The sequence below is a fragment of the Thamnophis sirtalis genome, unplaced genomic scaffold (genome assembly GCF_051295495.1).
Source record: "Thamnophis sirtalis isolate CommonGarterSnake01/CBP01778 unplaced genomic scaffold, rThaSir2_p1.2 scaffold_9, whole genome shotgun sequence".
Lineage (NCBI taxonomy): Eukaryota > Metazoa > Chordata > Lepidosauria > Squamata > Natricidae > Thamnophis > Thamnophis sirtalis.
In genome coordinates, this window is record NW_028261389.1 from 40053929 (window position 1) to 40079546 (window position 25618).

At 35.4% G+C, this 25618-nt stretch overlaps 1 protein-coding gene across 1 annotated transcript in view; it reads right to left on the reverse strand.

Annotated features, from left to right (window-relative positions):
• ALX1 (ALX homeobox 1) overlaps nt 1-25618 on the reverse strand; it is a 34469-nt gene that overhangs the window by 3997 nt on the left and 4854 nt on the right. Inside the window, exons 2-3 of the mRNA XM_014072144.2 lie at nt 24730-25034; nt 6781-6909 (exon numbers count right to left, since the gene is read on the reverse strand). Of these exons, the coding sequence (XP_013927619.1) occupies nt 6781-6909; nt 24730-25034 (434 nt within the window). The remainder of the gene's footprint in view (nt 1-6780; nt 6910-24729; nt 25035-25618) is intronic.

Here is a 25618-nt window from a genome sequence, read left to right on the forward strand (position 1 = left end):
TATTTCTTTTTCTTCATTCCTCTTTACATTGTATTAATTTGTCATAGTTTTTATCTTCTTGTTTAAAGGTTACAAATACAGAGCCTGTAATCCCTCTAACAACACATGGTTTAAGAGCAAGTGGTAAATATCTTCCATGTTTTATTGCAAACTGATCATTTAATTTGCTGTGAAACCTGAAAATTTAACCACAAATTTTATGTCAGACAAAGACTTTAAGAATTTATAAAGCTGGCAAACAACTGTGAAAAATTTTCTTAGTGGAGAGAATATAAATTGGATAATATGAGCACAACACAACACTTACTGCTTGGCTCATGAATCTAGTTGAACTTTAAAACTAATGGTACTGAGTTTTATCTGTTCCACTTCTTTGAGTAAAAGAATACATGCCAAAGACTCACTACTTAGCAAGTTATATAGTGTAAGTATCATAAAACAAAATTCTAAACCTAAATTTATATTGGAATTCAAAATAAATAAAATTCTTTACAATAAGTAGAAAACTCTGGTACATGGGAGGGAAAGAAAACAGTGCTTGAATGTAAATATAATTATTCTTGTTTAAATTTTCTGTGATCCGTGCAGTATAAAAAAGGTAATTCAGGGAGTTTCTGAATAAGCCTACACATAGATCTCACCTCTGGTTTCTGTTACATCACAAATATTTTAAGTTTTTCTCTTGTGGTTAACATGTAATCACCAAAGTATCCTTTAGTGTGTTTGTGCATGTGTGTGTTTATGTCTGAGTATGTTATATAGGGTCTGTAAAATTTTAACAGTTTAACTAATTTGAACATCAACTACAATTTTAGACAATTAATAGGTAAAGATAACTTTAATCTATGGGACCTGGCAGAAGATCTATAATTTGAAGTTATTTTAGCTCTACTATGTTACCCTACTACAAAAAAAATCAAACTAAAGACAATCCTTTATAATCTTAAAGAAATACCAATAAATATAAATTCACATTTGTATTTAAATGCACTTGGTTACAACCATTGTAAATGTGGATTATTAATCAGTTTTAAATATTATTTAATTAACTAGCAGCCTCACTGTCTATGGAGATTCTCAGTCGTCCAGGTCATAGTTGTCTCAAAGATGGTTTTTCAAAAGGCAACTGGATGGGGTTAATTTTTTTCCTTGAGGAAGAAGAAGGAAATGATTTGCTTCTCATCCAAAAAACTCAACTGATGAAAGTTTTTGGATGAGAAATGAAACATTTTCTTCCTCAACGGAAAAAAAACCCAACAGTCAAGTTGCCTTCTGAAAAACCACCTTTGAGATAGCAGCCCCCACTATTTGCTAGATAGAAATACCAAGTCCTGCCCTCCAAATAATTTCTGGACTATTTAATTTTCTTGCTGTATCAGTATGCAGCAATGTAAGTTTGAAGAACAAGTAAAAGGAAAGTGAAATATATAGCTACAAGTAATAGATGCCCTACAAGCTATGAGATTATAGACATTTCAAAAACTTCAAATTAAATGGCAGGGGTAAGAAAAGGTATATTATGCCAGCTGATATCAAAATCTAAATCAAAAGAACAATAACCATCTGGATGTCTTATAGAAAATAAAAAGCTATACACAAAATTGTGTCACACAACATTACATTAGATTGGGATGGTCCAAATACCATCCCAATCCAATCTAATGTAATGTTCTAATGGTTAGTTGTCAACTGTACACTGAACTAGTAGATTCTATTTATTTATTTGTTTGTTTGTTTGTTTGTTTAGTGATTTAGTGATTTAGTGATTTAGTGATTTAGTGATTTAGTGATTTAGTGATTTAGTGATTTAGTGATTTAGTGATTTAGTGATTTAGTGATTTAGTGATTTAGTGATTTAGTGATTTAGTGATTTAGTGATTTAGTGATTTAGTGATTTTATAATTTAATGTTTGATGTCCATTGGCTAGATTATAAAAATTGTAAAATAATTTTAAACAACCTAACCTTAAAAATAAACTTCACTAATTTATCACTGATAAATCATGTCAATATTTGCTCCTTAGTCAAATTGATTACCATTGTATATGGATAATGAAAAAAAGAAAGTTATCAGGCTTAAAGTATCATAGCTTGGAACTTAAGCCAAAACTTAAAGATGATGGCAATTAAAGCTGTGTGCTAGTCAAATAATTCCATGGGCAATATCAGCACAGGCAGTTGTGCAAAGTTCAATGGAGTCACCACAACAAATTTAATTAGGCCAATGGGGACTAGCATTTCCAGGGACTATCAAAAAAGGCCAATTGATCCAAGTTAGTTATCCCTCAAAGACCAAGTCCTGTTTGGAGTTAAATTAACTTCAACCAGTCAACTAAATCCCCCATTTTATACATGAAGAGTAAATATCACATCTGCATACACACTGCAAACAAGCCTCCATGTCTTCTATAACATTAGTGCTAAAGTTATTAGTAATTCCAAGGGGTATGAAGAGATGGCCTCCTGCCTTCCTTCACATTAGGTGAGAGGATCAAAGCATCAGAGAAAGGCTATAGTAAAAAGTTACTTTTCCACATACTTCCCTGATTAGAAATATGACTTCAAATCAGGATGACTTGAATTTCTGGGAGATGCAGTAACAACACATCTAAAAGACAGGCAGGGCAACTATACTACACAAACAAAAACAATATTTGGATGAGGAGCAGGAGGCAGTCCTCCTTTTTTTATTCACAATGTGATTATGATTTTGGCTTTTTTCAACATGTGAGTTAGATTGCACTGAAAGATAGTAGCTGATCTATGAATTCCATGGTCATGATCACTTTGTTTTCTTAAAATAATTACTATATGTCACAGTATATTCATTCTGTCTTCCCTATCTCTCGCTTGCCATGTAAAGAAATCTAAGAAATGGACCCCTCCTAGAATCATATATTGAACCATTTCAAGAGTCAGGAGAGTAAACTATCTGGCCATGGCACCCTAGAATACATGATATTAAACTTGAAGTGCTGGTTTGTAGAATCACAGGTGCACGTTCTTATTGTCCATACTGAATCTTTTATTCTATGCCACACACAGCCAACCTGTGCGGTATACAGGTTTGTAGATTTTTTTAAAGAAAGAAGGACTTTAGCAGTTTTCTTTTTCAAAAACAGCAGTTATTTAAGTCTCTGCTTTGGAGGATCACCGCGGTGGGTTATGTAAAAAAAAATATTCTGAATGTATTATATCTCCATGCCTTTACTTGCATTCTCGTCTTTTAAGAGTCAAAGGTTAAGAGTCAAAGGTCCTATCAATCTGTTTCTCTTGCAGAGTATTAGATACAGAGACTGAAGCAATAGGCTTCTCCAAGGTCCTCCATTCTGGTGGGAAAATACATTAAGCTGATTGGCTGAGCTGTCTGACAGCTCCCTATATAAGAGCAGGCTGTCAGACAGACCAGCGCTGGATCTGTACATAGTTGCTGAATAAAGAGTTGTTGTTGTCACTGAAGCCTGAGGCCTGTTTCCTCCATTCACCCTATCTAACACAAAATTAGATTAGAAAAAAATCAGAATCTCACATTTGCACTTTGTGAAAATCCCTAGAAAAGTACAAAAAGAAAGAGGATGTGCATTGTTTTTTCATAAAGTGATTTTTTTTTCTCTCAGTGTAAACAAACCTATCTTTACCTCAAGTTTTTTTCAAAATACTAAAAAACAGACTTTTGATCAGAGCAACAACCTGATAATTTAGAATTGTGTGCCTTGCTACATTCTGTTGTTTCTCTGTCACCATTACCAGAGAGAGAATCTTGTATCCCCCCCCCCCCAATTACCCCCACATCCACAACTGACCCCATTTCAACCATTGCCTCTATGCCTTCCTGTCTTCTTCATCCATCCCCACTGTATGTTTTCTGGACAACAACCCTGCTCATTATTTTTATATTTAGTTTCACTTTCCTTGACTTCTAGCCTGCAATTTTATAGGAACCAAGAATCAGAGTTTAAAACACAAATTTAGTAACCCAAGCAGCAAGGGAATTTAAGCTATTTTTTAAAAAAAATTAGCAACTGACCTCAATTATTTTTAAGTTGCTGTTTTTTATTTATTCATTACAATAAACCAAAACTTGAGTGTGATGAAATTAAGAAAAGTTCAAAACAACTCAAAACACACTGATGATGTCTCCTCTAATACTAACAAAACATTTGCAACCAAATTGCCAAGAACAAAGCTCAAACCAACAGCCTAGCTACCAACTTGAGCTACTAATATTCAAACACATTTCAACTAAAGAAAAAGACATGTAACACCTAACATCCAAAAGATACAAATAATGCCTCTCCTGGGGTGTGATGCTAGTTTGCCTCCTTGTGGTGCACCCTGGATAGCATGGAAGTGTGAACCAAATGACTAGCAACAATTGGCAGCCAGACTACATTGACGAATTGGCAGCTAACAACAGTTGACAGTCAGACATCTTTGTAGAACTCCTGGCTCTCTAAATACATGACAAAAGATAAGCAAAATGGCTCCCCATCCTGAGCCACATTGCACCACCCCCTTTACGAAGGCAGGAAGCCTTAGTAAAGGAGTACAAGAAAATTACAACTCATTTAATAGCTGTCTTACAACTTTGATATCAACACACAGTGGAAAGCTAAATGGGCTGCTGAACGCCAAGATACAGGCAGTTACATAGATGACCCTACACAAAGGATGCCAAGTTTTGACCTTCCTCGCCAGCATTGGTCAACTCTGAATATGATCCAATCCAACATGGTGTCTGCCAGGATTTATTTTTTTAAGTGGGGTCTTGTCTCTATCCCTCAGTGTGACTGTGGTGCTCCTTGACAAAATATCCATAACATTGTGTCCAAATGTCCATCAAGAGCTTATATCAGTCCATAGACCACCCTGTCCTTGAATGGCTAGGTGGACTGGATGTTAACATGTGAACTACTAAAAGTCCATGTACTTGCCATATGCTAAATAAATAATAAATGTTTCTCCTGAAGAAGTAATCCACTAAATTCCACTGCAAAGCTCTGTCCAGGCTATTTAAGAAAGCCTTTAGGGATTTCCCCCTCCATCATTAAATGATTGCAGGGGTATCTGCAGGAGTGCACAATCAAAGCCCTGTCCTTTTAAACAGATGTCAATCACAGAGTACCATCTTGACTTTTTTTCTCTCATTCAAATTTCAGATGCTCCTTTATAATTGTAATGTTGGCAAGAATGATATTACATAATATATTGGAAGTGAACATTATTGTTAGTTGTTTGCTTTTGTACTGTATTATTTATTGCTTTAACATTTCTATTCCATTGGAATGTACACTGTTTAAAGTCATTCATGAATGAAGTAGATTATTAGCCTAAATAAATAAAATACTGAAAGTGGCTCATGACTCATAGATAGTCTTTACTCTATGTAACCATAGAAGATTTCACTCTATAAGTTTATTGAAATCACAAGAAGGAAAGAGTTTTATATGCATGAATTATCTGTATAGTCACTCATATTTTCTAGTTCTTCTTTCTAATTCAGAATATGCAAGCACTGATTTCATGCTATAACTTTCATATGCTCCAATCACCATAACCAATGATGAGGTGATACACTCCAGAGAGTTGGTAGGCACCATTGTGAGGAAGACTGTGACAAAGAGACATAAGATGTTATAAAATCAATCAATTTGATCTCTAACCATACCCAGTCAAGAAAGAAATCTTTGATATGATAAAAACAATAGGGGCAACTGTTTTACCTTTTTGCATTGGAATCTCCATTCTTTCAGAGAAGTGGAGATACTAAAGCACCTATGTTAGTTTTATTAGGAAACAATATTGACAAAGAAAAGCTGTTGTATTAGCATAATTACAGCTGGTTTTATAATATGTGAGATGACACTAAATCATCTACAAGACTCCACCAGATTGTCCAAACCGAAAAAAGAAGTAGAATTTCCAGACAAAAGGTCAATGCCTGACATTTTGCTAGCAAGCCAGCTTTGGGACTTTGGAAAGAGTTGAAAGAAGTTTTCTCTGACTCTCTTTTCATGCAATATTCCAACAGCCAATTATTTATCTCTGTAAACACTTCAGTTGTTCTGATTACAAATGCTTTCCGACATTTATGGAAGGCAAAGGGGAGAAGAAATTCTCCAAAATGTGTCTGAAGGAAAATAAAATTATACAATTAACAATTCACAGAATGGAATAAAAAGAAAACAGATGGTTGGCTTCATTACTGTTTTTTAAACATTCTTGTTCGAGCAGGTTATAGATTGCCAAAAAGAGTCCCCAAGCATTGTCCTATCATGCTATACAAGGGCAGATTTCTTTTAATAATTAACAACTGCATTGGATTGAAAGAGCAAAATCTATAGTAATTTGGTCAAAACTTTTTATGGTTTTATGAGCTTATGGGTTTCATCTTGATTTCTATTTAAAATGTCTTCCAAGCATCATAGCTAAACCACATCTACTGGGAAGCAGATATCCTGGTGCTGAAACATCTCACAACCGAAGGAACTGCCATCTTTCCCTTGAGTAAGGGTTCCCTGGTTAACTCTGCTGCCTGCATCTCAGCTGTACTGAGAGCTTTGATTCTTCACACAGAATGAAATAGTTCCAGATAAGTGTTCCACGTGGCACACAAAATCCCCAATTTAGATGAAAATCATGTAGGAAAAATGAATTTACTGTATAGCAATTACACAGTAATTGTGCCACTTGTATGTGTGTATGATAAATAAATACGAATTGTGCATTTTTGTCTTCCAGAAAAACAAAACAAAACAATAAACATTCAATGTTTAATACCTGGGGGTAGCTATCAGTCCGTGGTAAAACAGATATATCATATGTGGCAGCAAAATGACTTTTTGCTTGTTGGATTTGCCCATAACGTTCTCTCTTTCTCCATTTTGCTCTTCGGTTTTGGAACCAGACCTATGTCAAATAAGAAAATTGTTAGATTGTCTAAAAGACCATTTCTGCTGCCCTCCTTCTTAATTGTTTTGCCAGCCCATAGATCAGTGATAAATTACTTAAGTCCCAGGATTGCAGTTGACCCCTGAACATCCTGCATGCATCCCCCAGGTACCTGGAAAAATTATGTCCACATCATAAATATTAATTGGCAAAAAGATAAAGTGTTATAATCAAAATAGTAATATAAAGTTGTTAAAATCAAATGGTAATATGAACTGCATTACATTTTAATTTCAGTCAAAAAAAGTGTGTTAAATTTTAATATGTAAAGATAGAGTTTCTTAGTTCACGCACTACTTTCTGGACCATGGGCCCCACATGTTGTCAGTGCGAACCCTGGAAGGAGTTTTGCTTGAAATTTCTTTAAGTAAGATAGAACTCTATCAGGAAAATGTGATTATAGCCATAGGATTTCTTCTTCTGATTCTTCAAAGAAAATACATGTCTTAACACACCTTACAAATGTCACGAGAAGATACTTTCCTCTAGAATGATAGAGACCTTGTGTATAATCTGACTTGCAATGTCTATTACTGAATAGCAGTGGAAAATTTATCCCAATATATTTATTTCATTATTACTATCTGTAAACTTTTGGCTCTCTGTAAATGCTAAATTCAAAATGGGAGATAGAATGTTTCTACAATAAACTTGCACATGGGTAATTTAGTGATTAAAAAATATACCAAAAGTTGATCTACAAAGAAAGAGGGGAATCCTGGGAAATGAAACAAAAACAGAAAGGGTATGGAAAAAACAGTAAAAGTCCTTTGTCACATTAAGGTATTAATTCCAAAGAAAAGATTAAGACCGGCTTTACTACTGATGCTGACTTCATTTTCTTTTCTTTTCCTTCCTACAGATTAAAACTTTCATAGTCACTTTTAGTTTAAACATTTCTTATTAGATTATAAGATAAAATACAAAATATAAAAGTAAATAAGAAGAACAGTGAGGTGGGGGAAGAGTGAGAAAAAGGTGAGGAGAGACTGGGGAAAAGAAAAGAAGAAACATTGACTTCCAACTCCCTCTGTTGCAGTAAAATAAAGCATTAACATGAAACCACGACTTTTTGTTTTTCTATAATAGTATAAGTTAGCCATTTCTATAAAAACATGTCAATCTAATCGATAAAACCCAAAATCAAAGTTTCATTTTTTTCCCACTTCAGGCACAAAGTTCGGAAGAGGTCTCCATGTGGCAACAAAGCTACATATTCTTTCCTTTAACCAAAACATTCAATTTAGCCATTTGTACCAACTCCATCTGCTTCTGTAGCCATCCGTCCATAGTGCGAATCAAAATGTCCTTCCATTGCTGCTGTCAACATATATAAGATGAAAGTTCCAATTTTTTTCTCCAAGTCTTTTTTCATTAAACTCAAAAGAAAAGTTTCTGGTTTTATTTTTATTTTTGTTTTAAGAATTCTTTGTATTAAAATACGAACCTTACTCTAAAATTTCTCTTCTTTATCACATGTCCACCACAAATGATAAAAAGTTCCTTCTTTGCTTTTTACACTTCCAACATTCATTTGAAATACCTTTATACATTCTAGCTAATATATCCAGTGTTAAATACCAGCGATAAATCATCTTATAAAGATTTTATTTTAAATTGTAAAGGTAAAGGTTCCCCTTGCACATATGTGCTAGTTATTCCTGGCTCTAGGGGGGAGTGCTCATCTCCATTTCAAAGCCAAAGAGCCAGCACTGTCTCTGTGGTCATGTGGCTGGGATGACTAAACACCAAAGGCTCATGGAGTGCTGTTACCTTCCCACCAAAGATGGTCCCTATTTTTCTACTTGCATTTTTACGTGCTTTCAAACTGCTAGATTGGCAGAAGCTGGGACAAGTAACGGGAGCTCACTCCATTACATGGCGCTAGGGATTCGAACCACCAAACTGCTGACCTTTCTGATCAACAAGCTCAGCATCTTAGCCACTGGCCCCCCTATTTTAAATTATAATTTAGTGTAAATTTTAAACCTTTCATCCATATATTTTCCCACTGTTCAAGCATCACATTGTATCCAAAATTCCTTGCCCACTGAATCATACAATGTTTTACATGTTCATTTTCCAAATTCAATTTCAATAACATTTTATAAATCTTACCAATAATATGCTCATCACTACACACAGTAAGATTTCCAATTCATTTTTAGCAAAACCAAACCCATAAATCTTTTTATCTGATTTCAATCTTTCTTTCAATTGTTAATATATAAACCAATGGCAAACATAACCACCTGATTCAAGTTCTTCCCTTGACTTTAGTGTAGGGTCACCAGACTTGAAAGATAATATTTCACCATACATCCACCAGTCTGGCTTCGTCACCATTTCTTTTCTTTAAAAAAAAAAAAAAGCTTCCTGAGATACCCAAAGAGGCGACTTCATAGAGAATCTTGTTTTATATTTATTCTAAACTCTTAGTATGGAATGTCTAGATTAAAATCAACATTAACTTTAACTTTATCATACCATAAATAATTGTGCCATCCAAACCTTAATTCGTGGCCCTCTAATTCAAGTAGTATCACTTTAATAGTCATTTTAATGTTATATGTGTAATGAAATATTCTGCAGAAACCAGTGCAGCCAACTTCCATTAAGTATTGTACAGGATTACTGTTGGAAGAAAAGATCCTGCATGTCTGCACACTTTAATCAAGCTAAATCTGTCAAATAAACTGCAATTATCTGACTTAGGGTACTCTTTTCCCTCTTACATTCTTTTTTGAAATGTGACCCTTATTAATTTAGTACAAAAGATTTGTAGCTCTTTGTTCCCCAATGAAACTACTGGAAATATACTATTTCTGTTTCGTTTACCTGGCCCAGTCGGAGAATACAAATGGATGGAATAAGCAGTAATGGGGGTGGGGTAATGGCTACTCAGGGCCACCCACAGAAAAAGACTTCATGTGTATCAGTAGCTGTGTTGATTACCACTCATGGTTGGTATCTAACTATAGAGCAATCAACTATGATATTGCAATAAGACATCAAGAAATTATTTAAAATCGAGTTTTTTCTTATTTTGTCCAAATAAATACCAGGATTTAAAGTCACATAACAAGTAAGTGCCATTTAAATATGGACATGAATATACAAAGACAAGGGACGCGTGGCTCAGTGGCTAAGACACTGAACTTGTTGATCAGAAAGGTCGGCAATTCGGTGGTTTGAATCCCTAGTACTACATAATAGAGTGAGGTCCCATTACTTGTGCCAGCTTCTGCCAACCTAGCAGTTCGAAAGCATGTAAAAATGCAAGTAGAAAATAGGGACCACCTTTGGTGGGAAGGTAACTGTTCCATGCATTGTTCATGCCAGCCACATGTCCACTGAGACTTCTTTGGATAGCGCTGGCTCTTTGGCTTTGAAACGGAGATGAGCACCGCCCCCTAGAGTTGGGAACGACTAGCCATATGTGCGCTGGGAACCTTTACCTTTACCTTCATACAAAGACAAGAGCAACCATAGTTTTACTTCCATTCTTTGTGCCTTGGAAATAAAGTAATAGTCTCCCACAATTGTTAAAGTAAATATTTCACTTCCAGTAATTTCTAGGAGCTTTAGATCATATTCAGTCTTGAAGGAAGTCCTACTGAGCTTTACCAATATTTTCATGAGTTGAATACTCTTTTGGTAGATTAAAAAGAAAAAAGAAAGAAATACTACCAAATTATGATTAATGGAAATAAGGGAATCTTGAATCTATACACGATATTGGGGAAACAGTCTTGGGATTTCTTGTGAAAAATAAGTAGAAATGCTGAGAGGTGAATAAATTCAGTTTTAATAAGCCACTCCAAACAGAATTTAAAACATTTTCAGTAGTTAATTCTAATCTAAAATCATATAGTCTAATAGGAAAAAAAGCTTATTGGAATAGTCTCTTATTATTCCAGCAAATGCTTAACAAATTATAGTTCCAGTTTTATAAAACTGAAAGGAAAATAGGTTTTGCCAGAAATTTCTAAATTGGCACCAGAATGGTGTACTCCAGTATTTGTTCAGTCATTTACATATATAAATACTGTCAACATTATTACTCCTTCAGGCTGGAAATGGAGTACAATTGTTCCAACACATTAAAAGGCAATAAAAATGAAATGATATCTTGTATTAGATACAGCATTTAAAACTGAATATAAAATGTATAAGTAAGAAAAAAGGAAGAAGCATTTTTCCCCAGAAACAACAAGCTGTAACTATGCTCCTTGAAGAGTCTTAATATAAGAATCACCAGTATTTTCTATACAGACCTAAAGACTGAAAGGGATGATTTTTAATCCATATTTCAGCCAATGGATAGAGCAACAATGAGAGCCAAATTGTTCTTGCCAAAAAATGCTGAACGAAGTGCAAAAATTGCAATGTGACAACTGAATTGGGATGAAATTGGAACCAGGTGGATCTCCCTCAAAGGACATAAAATATTAAGTTTAAAAATGGATATACTTTGATTCAGGGTTTTTTCACGTAGTTCTTTGTATCAAAACTTAGCTTATTTTTTTCACTAACAATATAAAATCAGAAAATTCTAGTTCTTGTTTGAGCAAAGGATTTGTTTTCCCCGCTTATAAAGTTAGACCTGAAAACTTTCAAGAGTATTGCCAGTAAAAGAAATCAACAATAAGCTATTCAAAACCAGAGTTTTGGTATAAGTCTAAAAGTCTATAAATATCTATGGAGATTCTCAGTCATCCAGGTCATGGTTGTCCCAAAGGTGCTTTTTCAAGAGGCAATTGGACTTTCTGCTTTTTCTTTGAAGATGTTTCACTTTTCATCCAAGAAGATTCTTGGATGAGAAGTGAAATGTCTTACAATAATATAATAGCAGAGTTGGAAGGGATCTTGAAGGTCTTCTAGTCCAACCCCCTGCCTAGGCAGGAAATCCTATACCATTTCAGAAAAATGGCTATCCAACATCTTCTTAAAGACTTCCAGTGTTGGGGCATTCACAACTTCTGGAGGCAATTAATCCACTGATTAATTGTTCTCACTGTCAGGAAATTTCTCCTCAGTTCTAAGTTGCTTCTCTCCTTGATTAGTTTCCACCCATTGTTCTACACTCAGGTATCTTGGAAAATAGTTTGACTCCCTCTTCTTTGGGGCAACCCCTGAGATATTGGAACACTGCTATCATGTCTCCCCTAGTCCTTCTTTCCCTTAAACTAGACATACCCAGTTCCTGCAACCGTTCTTCATATGTCTTAGTCTCCAGTCCCCTAATAATCTTTGTAGCTGTTCTCTGCACTCTTTCTAGAGTCTCTACATCTTTTCTACATCTTGGTGACCAAAACTGAATGCAGTATTCCAAGTGTGGCCTTACCAAGGCATTATAAAGTGGTATTAACACTTCACGTGATCTTGATTCTATCCCTCTGTTTATGCAGCCTAGAAATGTGTTGGCCTTTTTGGCAGCTGCTGCACACTGCTGGCTCCTATTTAAATAGTTGTCCACTAGGACTCCAAGATCCCTCTCACAGTTACTACTATTGAGCAAGGTAGCACCTATACTGTACCTGTGCATTTCATTTTTCTTGCCTAAATGTAGAACCTTACTCTTTTCACCATTGAATTTCGTTTTATTCGATAGTGCCCAATGTTCAAGTTTGTCAAGATCCTTCTGTATCTTGAACCTATCTTCTGGAGTGTTGGCTATTCCTGCCAGCTTGGTGTCATCTGCAAATTTGATTAGTTCCCCTCATCCATCTGACTTGAAAGAGAAACCAAAAAGTCCAGTTGCCTCTTGAAAAAGCACCTTTGAGATAAGTCTATAAATGGTTTATAGACATTTATTGACAAGAAAAAAATGCCTCTCTAAGTGTTTGACAATGTGAACAATATGAATTTGCTACAGGTACACCCAAGTACAATTGGAACCAGAATTTAGGGCACTAAGCAATGCAGTTGTTAAGCAAGCAATGAAGTGATCAGACCCAGTTTTGGGACTATTTTTATCACAATCATTAAGTGAATTATTGATTGATTGATCGATTGATTAAATTTATATGCTGCCCATGTAGCTAAGGTGACTTTCATGGTAGTTGAGTGAATCATATGATCATTGAATGAATCTGGCTTCCCCTATTGATTTTGCTTGTTGGAAGCCATTTGGAAAGGTTGCAAATTCTGATCACAGTATATACTGCTTCATAGTGCTTTTAGAGCCCTCTGTAAGCAGTTTACTGAGTCAGCATATTGCCCCCAAAAATCTGGGTCCTCATTTTACCCACCTTGTAAGGATGGAAGGCTGAGTCAACCTTGAGCCAGTGAGATTTGGACTGCTGAACTGCAGCTTGCAGTCAGCTGAAGTAGGCTGCAGTACTCTAACCACTGCACCAACTCAGCTGTCATAAACACAAGCCAATTGCCAAATGCTTAAATTGCAATCACATGACTTCAGGGTTGATGCAACATTCTAATTTTGAGGGTAAGTTATAAGTTACCTTTTTTATCACCATTGTACCTGTGAACAGTTTTTAAATGAATGGTCATACGTTGAGGACTACCTGTACAGAATGGCAATGAAGCAACTGGCAATTCCAAAGTGAGAATTGGCAGATATGTATCAATTTCACATACTGTAGGTTCTTCCCTATCACTAACAGGTAAAAGTCAACTTGTGGATTTATTTTTATAATTATAACTTAATACAGACATAGAAATAACCAACTGTTTTCAGGCAGATGATGTTTCTCTTTTAAAAATCATAATGGAATTAACTGATTTGCATATTGGGTGATCATAAAAATCATTTACAAATAAATTAATTTTTCCATGTGTTAGGACTGCAGTTAATGCCCTCACCAATCATTGATTAAAATTATTTTTAAAACACTCTGAATACCTAGTCATGTATTTGTGAAATCATAATTCCGATAGTTCTGGAAGCCCTTGGGGTGGCGCATGTGACAGGGCTGTTATGTGAGCTCCACTGACTGCCACTTGGTTTCCAGATCCAATTCAAGTATTGGTCATCACCTTTAAAACTCCTGTATGGGAATCTAAGGAACCACCTTGCCCTGATGGAATTAACCCACTTTACTCATTCCAGTGGGAAAGCCTTCTTCAGATTCCATTAATCAAATATTTTTTTGCTGGTAGAGTGTAGGAAAAGATACTTTTCAGCTGTGACTCCTACCCTCTGGAATATTCTGCCATCTGAGGTGAGATCTACTCCCATATTCCTGGCCTTCTAGAATGGCCTAAAAACTTGGTTCTGCCACTAACCTGGGGTCCTGACCGAGGCCTGCTATATTGGGAGCGGCTAATGGTGTACAAACATTACTCACCCCCAGGCTGCCCACCAACTTGGTTTTTAACTTTTAATCTTTTTAATCCTAGTTTTAATTGTTTTTAGCACTTTTAGACTTTTTATTATACAATAAGCTATCCAGAGCCGCTGTGTTAGTGAGATGGGTGACATAGAAATTTAATAAATACAATAAAAATAAATACACTACTGGTTAAACATATTTTACATTTTTTACTGTACTCTAATTTTCTCTGTGTAACAGACCAGAATAGTCTGTAAAATATTTTAGTACAGCAGTTGGAACTCAACATTCTGGCTTTTTCAATTATCAAATTGTCCAGTTTGCTGTTTCAGTAAGAAAGTTATATGCTCCCTCTTTGTGCAAGACTGCAAGTGTTCTGAAATAAGGATTATAATCAGATAAGGGCTGTTTTCTTAAATGTTTATATGTGTGGGATATATACTTTCTCTTTTTAAAAAAATGTTGGTCTTTATTGTTTATAAAGCATTGTTTTATTCCTGTGTGATTGCTTATCTATTATTTTTGCTACAAGCAATGAAATGGTAATTCATAATATTCAATATGCTTAATGTGACAAATGGCTCATATTAAATTTATTGGAGTATAGTCATATCAACTATGTTTAATCAATTTGGTTTAAAAGAAATATTTTCTTCTGGTCCTCCCTATTTTTTTGCACTGCTACACATCTCCATCATTTCATTCATTGAACAAATTGCAGCCCTTGGTTCAAAGCACTGAGGAGAAAGACAGCCAAAAGTTACTTCTTGACCTATGATTTAACAAGCATCTTTAAATTTACAACACTGTGTGGATAAGATATTATCCTTTCGTCCCTTGTTTACTCTGATCTGGATTTTAATGAAATCCTAGAAACTAGCAATGTTCTGAACTTGACAGATAACATCATAAGCTACTCCTAAGACATGCAGTGAAATATGTTACCGGCAGAAAGACAAAGGACTTCTTAATGGAGACCTTTTCTGAAGACAGAATAAGAAAGAACAAGGATGGCTAAACTATGGTCCAAGCCCAAATCCATAAAACTCCTTTTTATAGAATAACACAGTTTTGACCCCCAATGGCTTTTGGGTTTCGGGCAACTTTTAGTTTAATATCATGCCACCCTCAGGATAATTTCAAAAGTCCTTTTCAAATAATCAGGCTGGAGCTCAGACAGGAAGGGTTTCCATAACAAACATCATCCACTTGACTCTGAGAGAATGTGGGCAAAGGTTAAGATGACCATTTTCTACTTCATACCTCAATTCAGGTGTCATTATCTGGAATAGCATATGGTGCTTCCACCATGCATTCTTGATACAACAGGATATTTAAAGGACTTATCATCACCTTACGATCCCATGATTCTGATGAACTCATGTTTTAGAACATTTGCTTTGTTGCATTTCACAGATACCGCTTTTTGTACAAACTGAAAGTGCTTTCACAAAATGAAACTGCTGCATCGAACAAGTCTATTGACACTATCTTTCTAATAGCATTTGCTCATTTTGTATCTCTGTGACACATTGTTCTGATGCACTGATGATATTACCTAGTTTGGTAATGAAACATCTGCAAGAAAATCCACAAGCTCACATTTTTCATAATTCTCACAATATGTCATACTTTTTCATCATTATTAATCAAATGATGATTAGCATTTTTAGCAATACAATGTTTTTAATTAAAGTGTGCACACTGATTTTTTAGATATGGTGTTATTACACACTTGATAGACTACAATATAGTATGTACTTTCAACTTTTTCTTCTTCTTTACTTCCTCTTTTACCAGTTCAATTGTCAAGGGAGTATATATTATATATACTATATATAACTTTTACATTAAATGGGAAAGTAAAAAAAGATGTGTGACTCACTTTATTTTCAATATTCACTTTATTGCGATAATCTCCATAATATTTTTAAGATATGCTTATATGATTAGATTCCCATAATATGTTCTCTGGAGAAGTGGAGTGCAGAATTCTCATAGCCTTTGGCAAAATAGAAATAGTAGAATAGAATAACAGAGTTGGGAGAGACCTTGGCGGTCTTGAAGTCCAATCCCCTGCTTAGGCAGGAAACCCTATACCATTTCAAACAAATGGTTGTCCAACCTCTTCTTTAAAAGTTCCGGTGTTGAAGCATTCACAATTTCTAGAGGCCAGTTGTTCCACTGATTAATTGTTCTAACTGTCAGGAAATTTCTTCTTAGTTCTAGGTTGCTTCTCTCCTTGATTAATTTCCACCCATTGCTTCTTGTCCTGCCCTCAGGTGCTTAGGAGAATAGCTTGACTTCCTCTTCTTTGTGGCAGCCCCTGAGATAATTGGAACACTGCTATCACGTCACCCCAGTCCTTCTTTTCATTAAATACAAATATACAAAATACAAATATACCCTTAAGGATATGACCCTACAACCAATAGACTTCCAATATCTGAGAATATTTTGTTCTGCACAATCATTTGTAACTGGATCGCTAACATTTTCAATCATTTTTATTTTAAATATGCTAAATATGGCAAGCAAAATAAAAAAAAATGCAGGATCCAATCTGGGTCATTCACCAGGATCAGAAGGTTTAGTCTTCCAAGCTTTGGGACTCATTCTGGAGCCCAGCCTCAGGAAAATCTCTCCACCGGATTGTGTGCTTTGGGCTATTCTATGTATAGAATAGTGTGTGTGTGTGTGTGCGTGTGTGTGTGTGTGTGTGTGTTTGTTTGTTTGTTTGTTTGTTTATTTATTTATTTATTTATTTATTTATTTATTTATTTATTTATTTTGTATTAGTATGAGGACTTGGTAGCACAAAGAAATAATAACTAATGTCTTAAGAGCTGGCCATCAGCATCTCAATTAACCAATAAGAAACCACACCCAACCAGGGACCACATAAATACTGTGAATAGAACAGCCCAAAGTTCACATTCCGGTAGAGAGAGATGTTCTCTGAGGATGGGCTCCAGCACAATTATGAAAACTCAGAAGACTAAACCTCTGGTCTCGGTGACCCACCCAGATTGATCCTGCAACATTAGCCTTCATTCATGGAAATCAAAAGTACCAATTATCATTTAATCTAGTATTTTTCAGACATGACCATTTTAAGATAAGTCCACAAAACCTAAAATTGCCAAGTTTGAGAAGCAGTGATCACAGTGGTGGGATTCAAAAAATTTAAAAACTGGTTCTCTGCCCTAATGACCAGCTGGGTAGGCATGGCTCGGTGGTCATGTGGCCATGTGGGCATGGCAACATCACTCAGGTCGATGGGCGCTTCTCCTTAGCTGTTACAGTAACAATGTAATAAGGATTAACCCGAGAGGCAGTTTCTGTAAGGAGGGCAGTAAAGATTACGCTAGAAACAACACCAGAATGTTTCCTTCCTGCCTTCCTTACAGGATTAGCTCTGTAAAGTGGAAAAAAACAAAATAAGATTTCTTCCAACTACCGGTTCTCTGAACTGTTTAGAAAGTTAACAACTGGTTCTCCGTAATAGATGCAAACTGGCTGAATCCCACCACTGACTGATTACATTAAGGACAGAGGAGGTATGTTTTTGGATAAGTGGCATGCTTTGAAATATCTGTTTACCAGAGACAAACTGGTGAGGTTATTCCTTGTCACTCTTTCAGACCCCAAAAGTAAAAGGAAGACATATTTCCAAACAGATGTGAAAGCTGTCTTCAAGCACCATCTTTAAGAATGCTTGTGGACTGGTTGAAGGCTCTAGAAGCAGTCTTGAAAATAAAGATGATGCCAGAGACTATTTTACACTATCCAGCGTTCAATTTTTTAAACAATTAAAATATTTTTTTTAAATAAATAAAGTCAAGCAAGTCAAGGAGTCCAGTGGCACTAGCAAGTCTCCATAAACACACTGGTGAAGAAGGCCCTGCATTGTCTGTCCCTGGTCTACAACATTAACACAATCAAAACATTGTGCTTGGAAATATATCATTTAAAATATAGTTCCATAAGTAGAAGGCATTTGTAAAAGCAAACTTTACAGTAAAACTCCATGTGTACCAAAAGGCAGCCAGAAATGAAGTTACACAGGAGAAGATTATATCCCTTGAAGGGAAAATGCTAAGAGAGCAGAGCACCTCAGATGGAGTCATGATGAAAGTCACTTAATCCCGTCTGTGGGGTTTTTCTGTGTCCGTTCTCTCTCTTCCCCCTCTCTCCCTCCCTCTCACTCTCCCACCCTCCCTCCCTCCTTCTCTCTCCTCTTTGCTTCAGAGTAAGCTATAAAAGGTGTTTGAAGTGTACATTTTATATTAAAATGAACATTGAATGAAATATAACATTGAAATTACTAAAAGTAGATTATGGTCACCTCAGTGGCAGCCAAAATCTCTTTTGCTCAGTCTCTTTCTTCCCTCCCCCTCTCTCCCCCTCACAATAGTAATTGAAAATTGGCAAGTTGTCGGATAAAAATTCCTGATCCTATCTTCTTTATTTATGCAATCTCAAGGGAATGAGAAGTCCTTGTCCATGCCCAAGACATTTCTATTTATTTTCTTTCACAGAGATGTACATTTTCTATAGTTTCTTTTATCATGTTTACATTTTTGACCTGGGGGTCATGTATGCAATTTAGGCTGCTTTCCTTCTTTTTATTGACTTCATTTTGATTGTATATGAGTTTTAAAGTGGGGCATCTTTCTATGCATTTTTGAATATATGTGTTTCTCTATTTTTCAGTTTACTTACTGTGACATGGGTATTCTGATGTTGTTTGGAGGTGGGGGGCAAACTGCAATTTTGTGCATCTGGGACATAATCCCTACTGTTACTTTTATTTAGTATATTGGACAAATTTTTGTCTCTGGTTTGAATTAGTTAGCTTTCTGAAATTAGGTACTGGCTTCCAAAGAATGGTGGTGTGTTTTGCAATTCAATCCTCACCTTGGTCATTTTCGTATAATTCTGTTTTGTTTTGTTTTGTTTTGTTTTTACTTTTAAAAATAAAAATAGCCCAACATTAGTAAGACTATCAACAGCTAAAGAAGTAGAGAAAAGCTGGGAAACAAAAATAGGAAACTTAAATAAAAAATCATCTTGAAGAAAAACAATTGGCAAAACAAATTGGACAGAATACAATGTCTTTGCTATATTTTATGCAATCCCAATTTTTCCCTTCTTCCATGCTGATTCTAAAAACTTGCTGATCCAGCCAATTATTCAGCTACACTAAATAAAAGAAGCACAGTATTTTTTTTGAACCAACTGAAGTTTCCAAAGGCAGTCTAACCACGTCAAACATATTGTAACTAGCTGATATGAAGCAGATGGAACATGTTCTTAAGGTTTGCTACTTTTGTGTTCTCCAGTATCAGTACAAAGGCTTATCTGCAGTTCTCAAAGAAATATAAGCTGGAATAGTTGCTTTATTGAGCAGCTATACCCAAGTCATGAGAGGACTGGAATTTCATGAAAGCTAGTAGCTGCATGTGACCTTCCAAAGTTATTGTTGCAAGATGTATGTTAGCATGGCAAATTGCACAAATAATTTATTTCATATTTGTTCCTTTTCAACTGAATGACTGACTATATTCTAGTGTTACCACTATCCCACCACATTCATAGTTAGCATTACATAATGACAAATCTGCTGCAAATAGAACACTCCTTAAGGGCAGTTAAAGATTAGCCAATTAAGAAACAATTAAACCACTTGAAATTACATTCACTGCATAAAGTGATTGCCATGCTGAAACACCAGAATGAGAATTAATTTTCCACAGAATCTCTTGAAAATTTAATAGAACAATTTTGAAAAGTTCTCCCAAACCATCAAAAGGAGATACACAGCTAATAAATATATTATGAACATATATATAGCAACCACTAGTCAATAAAGTTTACCCAACTGCATAATCAGTTGCAGGAAACTTTTTTTGTTGTTGATAAATTTGTGCTGTATGAAGGCTCTGGGAAATGTTGTTGGGTTTTTTTTTTTTTTTTTGCCTCCCCTTTGTGTCTGCAGCAAGCAAATAATTCATAATATTTAATATTTAGGGCCCTGTTGCTGTAAATGTCTTGACCATCTCCTTAGGCTGGGTGTAGTTACTCCTCTGACATGCAACAGAAAAAGAAAATAATTTCAATAAATTAGATTCAGGCAGGCTCTTTCGGCATGTAAGCAGGATGAAACTAAAATTGGATCTTGATGAAATACTGGCAAAACGAGATATGCACTGAATATATTCAGCCAATCGTTTGGTTAATTTAAATTAAACAATTTGCTTGAATTTTAGGAAGGAACTCATAGGGGAAGAAACCCACATTCTTTAACCCGGACACTCCCCCAAAATGTTTCTGTTTACATCGATTTACTCAAAACCGATTCTTGGCAAAGATAAAGTAACCATTGCCTATATAAAATGAAGCAACAATCTGCTGCTTGTTATCCCTGCCTAACCAGATGCTGGTCTCTAATGATGTAAAGCCTTTGAAAATTGCTTAATATTATGATGGAATACTGTTGCCGCTCTGTGGAATTATGATCCCCATTTTCTTACATTGGCCTTTTTCAGTAGACTGATCAGAGATGCAAAAATCTAGGGCATTTACTTCAATAGCACGGAAATCTCTATGTACACAAAGAGTAGAGTAAACATTCTCAGAGAAAAAAAATGAAACCAGCAATTTTGTTCCAAAGAGAGAATATAATATATACAAGCCATAACATCCCTCTCTCTCTGGCTCTGCCACTCTTTTATCTGTCCATAATGACTTGAGAAGCCTTAGCAAAACCTAAGCAGCTGCCTTCTGAATTAGACCAAATCTTGCTATTCCTTCAAATAGTAAGATGTGATGGTGTTAGTATGAACAGCATTCTTTGAATGCAAAAACAAAATCATAATCTGTAATTCTGATAATTGTGTCCAGCAAATTTTGACTTAGATACACAGTTTACAAAAATATTGATTATTGACACTATTTTTTTAATATTTGAGAAACAGGATGCTTTGGGTGTTAAATAACTACTAAATATTCTGGATTTAATGAGATTTTAAAAGTATAGTTTTACCTTGCTTAAATAAGACTGTATTTAATTATACCACCAGGAAGCTGTGAATGTTAAACCTACCTAAGGAATAAAAGCCATCTGTGTGACTTTGTGCCAGTTACCCTCTCTCAACCAACCCACCTCACAGGGTTGTTGTTGTAGGGAGAATAGGAGAGGGCGGAAGTATTGTGTTATGTTCACTCCCTTGCATTATTTATAAAATTAACAAAGGCAGGATAAAAATAAACAGACTAAATAAATAATAAGAGGCATTCTATAAAAGACAAATACCCATCCCTCTCCAATCACTGCAGAAGATATGGTCTTAATCCTATTTAGAATAGATTAATTCAGATTGATGCAATTACTTCAATATTCCAGATTTATGTGAATTTTTGTTTAGTTTTATTAAAACCGGAAGGATTAAACTCAGTAGTTTCTTTTTTAAAGCGTGATTAAGTCTGGATCCAAGATATCTTATTTCTTTATAGTTCTCTACAGTTTAAGGCATATTTTTGGATTTGTTGATATATTCATTATCAGCTATTTCCCAGTGTACTTAGTACTATCTGAAACCTATTGTATTCAATGGCATTTTCTTTACTTAGCGGGATTTTTTATAAATTTGTCCCGGAGATATTTAATTCATAAGAAAATACATATAAGATTGCAATATAGGTAGTCCTTGATTTATTACCACAATTGAGCTCAAAATTTCTGTTCCTAAGTGAGGCAGTTGTTAAGTGAGCTTTCTCCCATTTTACAACCTTTTTTGTCACAGTTGTTAAGTGAATCACTGCAGTTGTTAAGGTAGGAACATGGTTGTTAAGTGAATGTGGATTCCCCATTGACTTTGCTTATCATAAAGTCACAAAAAAAGCAAAAAGCATGATCCCAGGACACTGCAGCCATCCTAAATATGAGTCAAGTGCCTAGCATTTGAATTTTGATGTGACCATGAAGATGCTGCAATAGTCGTAAGTGTGAAATATGGTCATAAATCATTTTGGGGGCATAGTGGTAACTTTGAACAGTCACTAGACAAACCGTTGTATATCAAGGACTGCCTATATTAATACCTGCATCCAACAAGTCTCTGTTAGCACCCCATAAGTGTTACGATTTGACAGAATACATGAATTAATGCAGCCTCAACTAATGCAACAACCCTTTCAGACGTATTAGATTATAAATCCCATAATCTCTAGTCTGGTAGATGGCAATAATAATTGTAGTCTGACATCTGGAAGATATCAACTGAAGAAAAATAAAGTCCTGTTTGGGACAGAATATATATATAATGAAATAATTCCAAAACACAACCTAATTTCTTCTAATCTATACCATCACAACATGTAGGAAGTTTTCAAGCTTCTAGTGGCTCAAGTATTACTGTGCCTCCACTAATTTCAGTGGGAATAGCTGCCAGGAATGGGAACTGGATGTGGTAGTTTTAATTAGTATTGCAGCAGATTACCAATATAATATTTTGCAAACTACGGTATATAATGTTCAACCTGATACTGCCAGCTTTGCCAGGGATATGAGCTCCCAACCTGCATTAGTAGTTCTATGTAAGATATATACACTTACAAATACAAGCATGCCATACATTTGCTGTTCACCATATATATGTTTAAGTATATGCTTAACACATCATAAAAATCATGCTTGTAATAATGAAGAGGAGGATATGTATATATACAATAATCTGAAGCAGGCTTAACTGATAGCTTACACTTGCATTTGAAGAAGCACAAGAATACTGATTAGCAGAATGTTAATTCTGCATTACTACATTAATCTTGACAGTTTAATGCAGCAGATCCTATGAACAGAATTCCAATGCTTTTAGTGAAAGATCCAGAACTCTGTACTTTTCAAAATCAGTCACTGATGATGCTATCGACTCATTAAGTGTGCAATAAAATGTTGGCATCACACTTCAATAGAAAGCCAACTAAAGTTCGTGGAATTATATAGATTTCCAGATGGTAGAAGAGTCATGTGTAAACTTCAGGGCCAAGTCCAAGATTTCTCAGCTCAGGAGGAGCCAGATAATGGTACTCAAAAGACTTCAACCGCTATGAGTATGCCAAAGGTTAAAATGCTTGACACTGTTCAATATTTCTTTATTCTACTTTCTAAAAACATTTCAGAATCAACAATAATAAAAAAATACAATGACTTTCTATAACGAATTGAATCAATTCACTAGAGTTGTTTTATTATTATTTTATTATTATTATTGTTTAAGCAAATTATCATTTTCCTGAACAGAAGGATAGATATTCCCAATTTCAGAATGCAGATAACATTCCTTTAACTGCCTACACAACTTGGCATTCCTTAATCATTACGTTAAAATAATTTTACCATGTTTACATCAGCTTTATATTTCCAGAGTCCCTAATGTGAATAAATTACATAGGAATTGGACTATGTAATTATTTTTATTGAAAACATGGCTTCTTCTGTTCTATATCCCTCATTAACAAAATTTAGCTCCAAAATGCAGCTCATGCAAGGGTGGTACAAAGGCACCTTAATGAAGCATGGTTAAAGCTGTCCAACAGAACCATTTGCTGCCACAGACAGGGGTTCCAGGGAAAGCAGAGCATATGACAAAATGTGTGTTGTGACATCATAATGCAACCCACATGGCTTACAATGCGGAGATGCAAGCACAGAAAAAGGGATCAAGTTGTGATTGTCCGGGTTCCGACGAATGAACCCAACCAATTCAGCACTCGGAGACTTGCAACTTTCTTGAAGAACTTTTTTCATCCATGCTAAAATGATGTACTCAATAAAATAGTTTTTTGAGAAAGTTGCAAGTTTTGGAGTGTTCAATCAGTTGGGTTCATTAGTCAGAACCTTGAGAGTGATCTTATAATGTACTTTTCCTCGTTTTTTCATGACTGCTGTGAGCAGTGGGGCTTTAGGTGTCACAGTTCCAGTTAAACCCCAAAAGTCCTCAGTTCCTAATTCGGTATGATATCAGATGTCCTAAAGCAAGACACTATGCTTTTGCCATTTCTGGCTGAAGGGAATATAAAACTATCTTGCCTTACCTTACCAAGACCATTAGACAAACTCTTGAGATCATGAAATGAAGAACTGGGGTGGTGGTGGCAGCTAGGGAAGTTACTCAGTGTTAACTAGATGGCATACCTTGCTAGCAAATAGTAAAGTTCTAAATCACCTATTTTATTTTGTCTGACTGATAATTTATACCTTTTGATTTGGTTTTTGCAGGACCCTACTGCTTCAACTGCTTGTTCTAGTCATTCAGTAATTCAGTGTTTCTCGAACTTAGCAACTTTAAGATCTATGAACTTCAACTCCCAGAATTCCCAGGGAGCATGAAGTCACACATTTTTAAAGTTGCCACGTTTGAGAAACACTGAGTCGATTATGTTGTTCTGTTTTGGATGGAACTGAGGCACCTACCTGAACTCGAGCTTCGGTAAGTTCCGTTCTCAGAGCCAATTGCTCTCTGACATAAACATCGGGGTAATGTGTCTTCTGGAACACTTTCTCCAGTTCTTCCAGCTGTAAACTGGTAAAAGTGGTCCGGTGTCTTCTCTTCTTACTGCTGGAAACATTGCTGTCACACTTATCACCAAGTTCATCCAATTCTCTTTTCTCCGGAATCCCTTTCACAGGAGACATTCGGAGGTTGCTGCAAGTGTCCAGGGGTCTGCCCATCTCAGAGTGCAATGCTTGACTCTCAACTTTCGTAATCCCAAAATTCACTGCCGAAGAAAATAAATGAAGTTGGCCTGCATTCATGTTAACATTACCATCATTTAAAAAAATATATGTGAAAAACCATAGATTCCTTGTATGAATAATGTGTGAAATGTTTATAGGTTCACGGTCTACTCGTAGATGAGACTTGTTATGCCCAGATTTCTTTTTATGTGAGTAACTAAAAATTAGTGGATGAGATAAGGGTATTATTGTGGATTTTAAATTTAGACTCATCAGGATCTGATTTTTTTTCAAAGTAAGATGCACTTTTCCACCAGTGCTATTTCTTTTTCTACTAAAGATAAATTGATTCATACTTAGAATGGAAAATTGGATCAATGTAATAGTAGAAACATATGGCACAGTACTAGACATAGCTTCTTAGCAATAAATCTTGTTGTATTCATGGGGAGTTAACTTTATATTAAGTCTATTCATTTAGAACAAGCCTTATTTTCTTCAATAGGGCTTATTCTCCATGAAATATCTCTAAAGGATCAGCTGTACTATGCAGCCTATGTCTACTTTTCATTTACAATGTAGTCAAAGGGGTTTATTTTCAGGTAGGCAAGCAATACTATCAGAT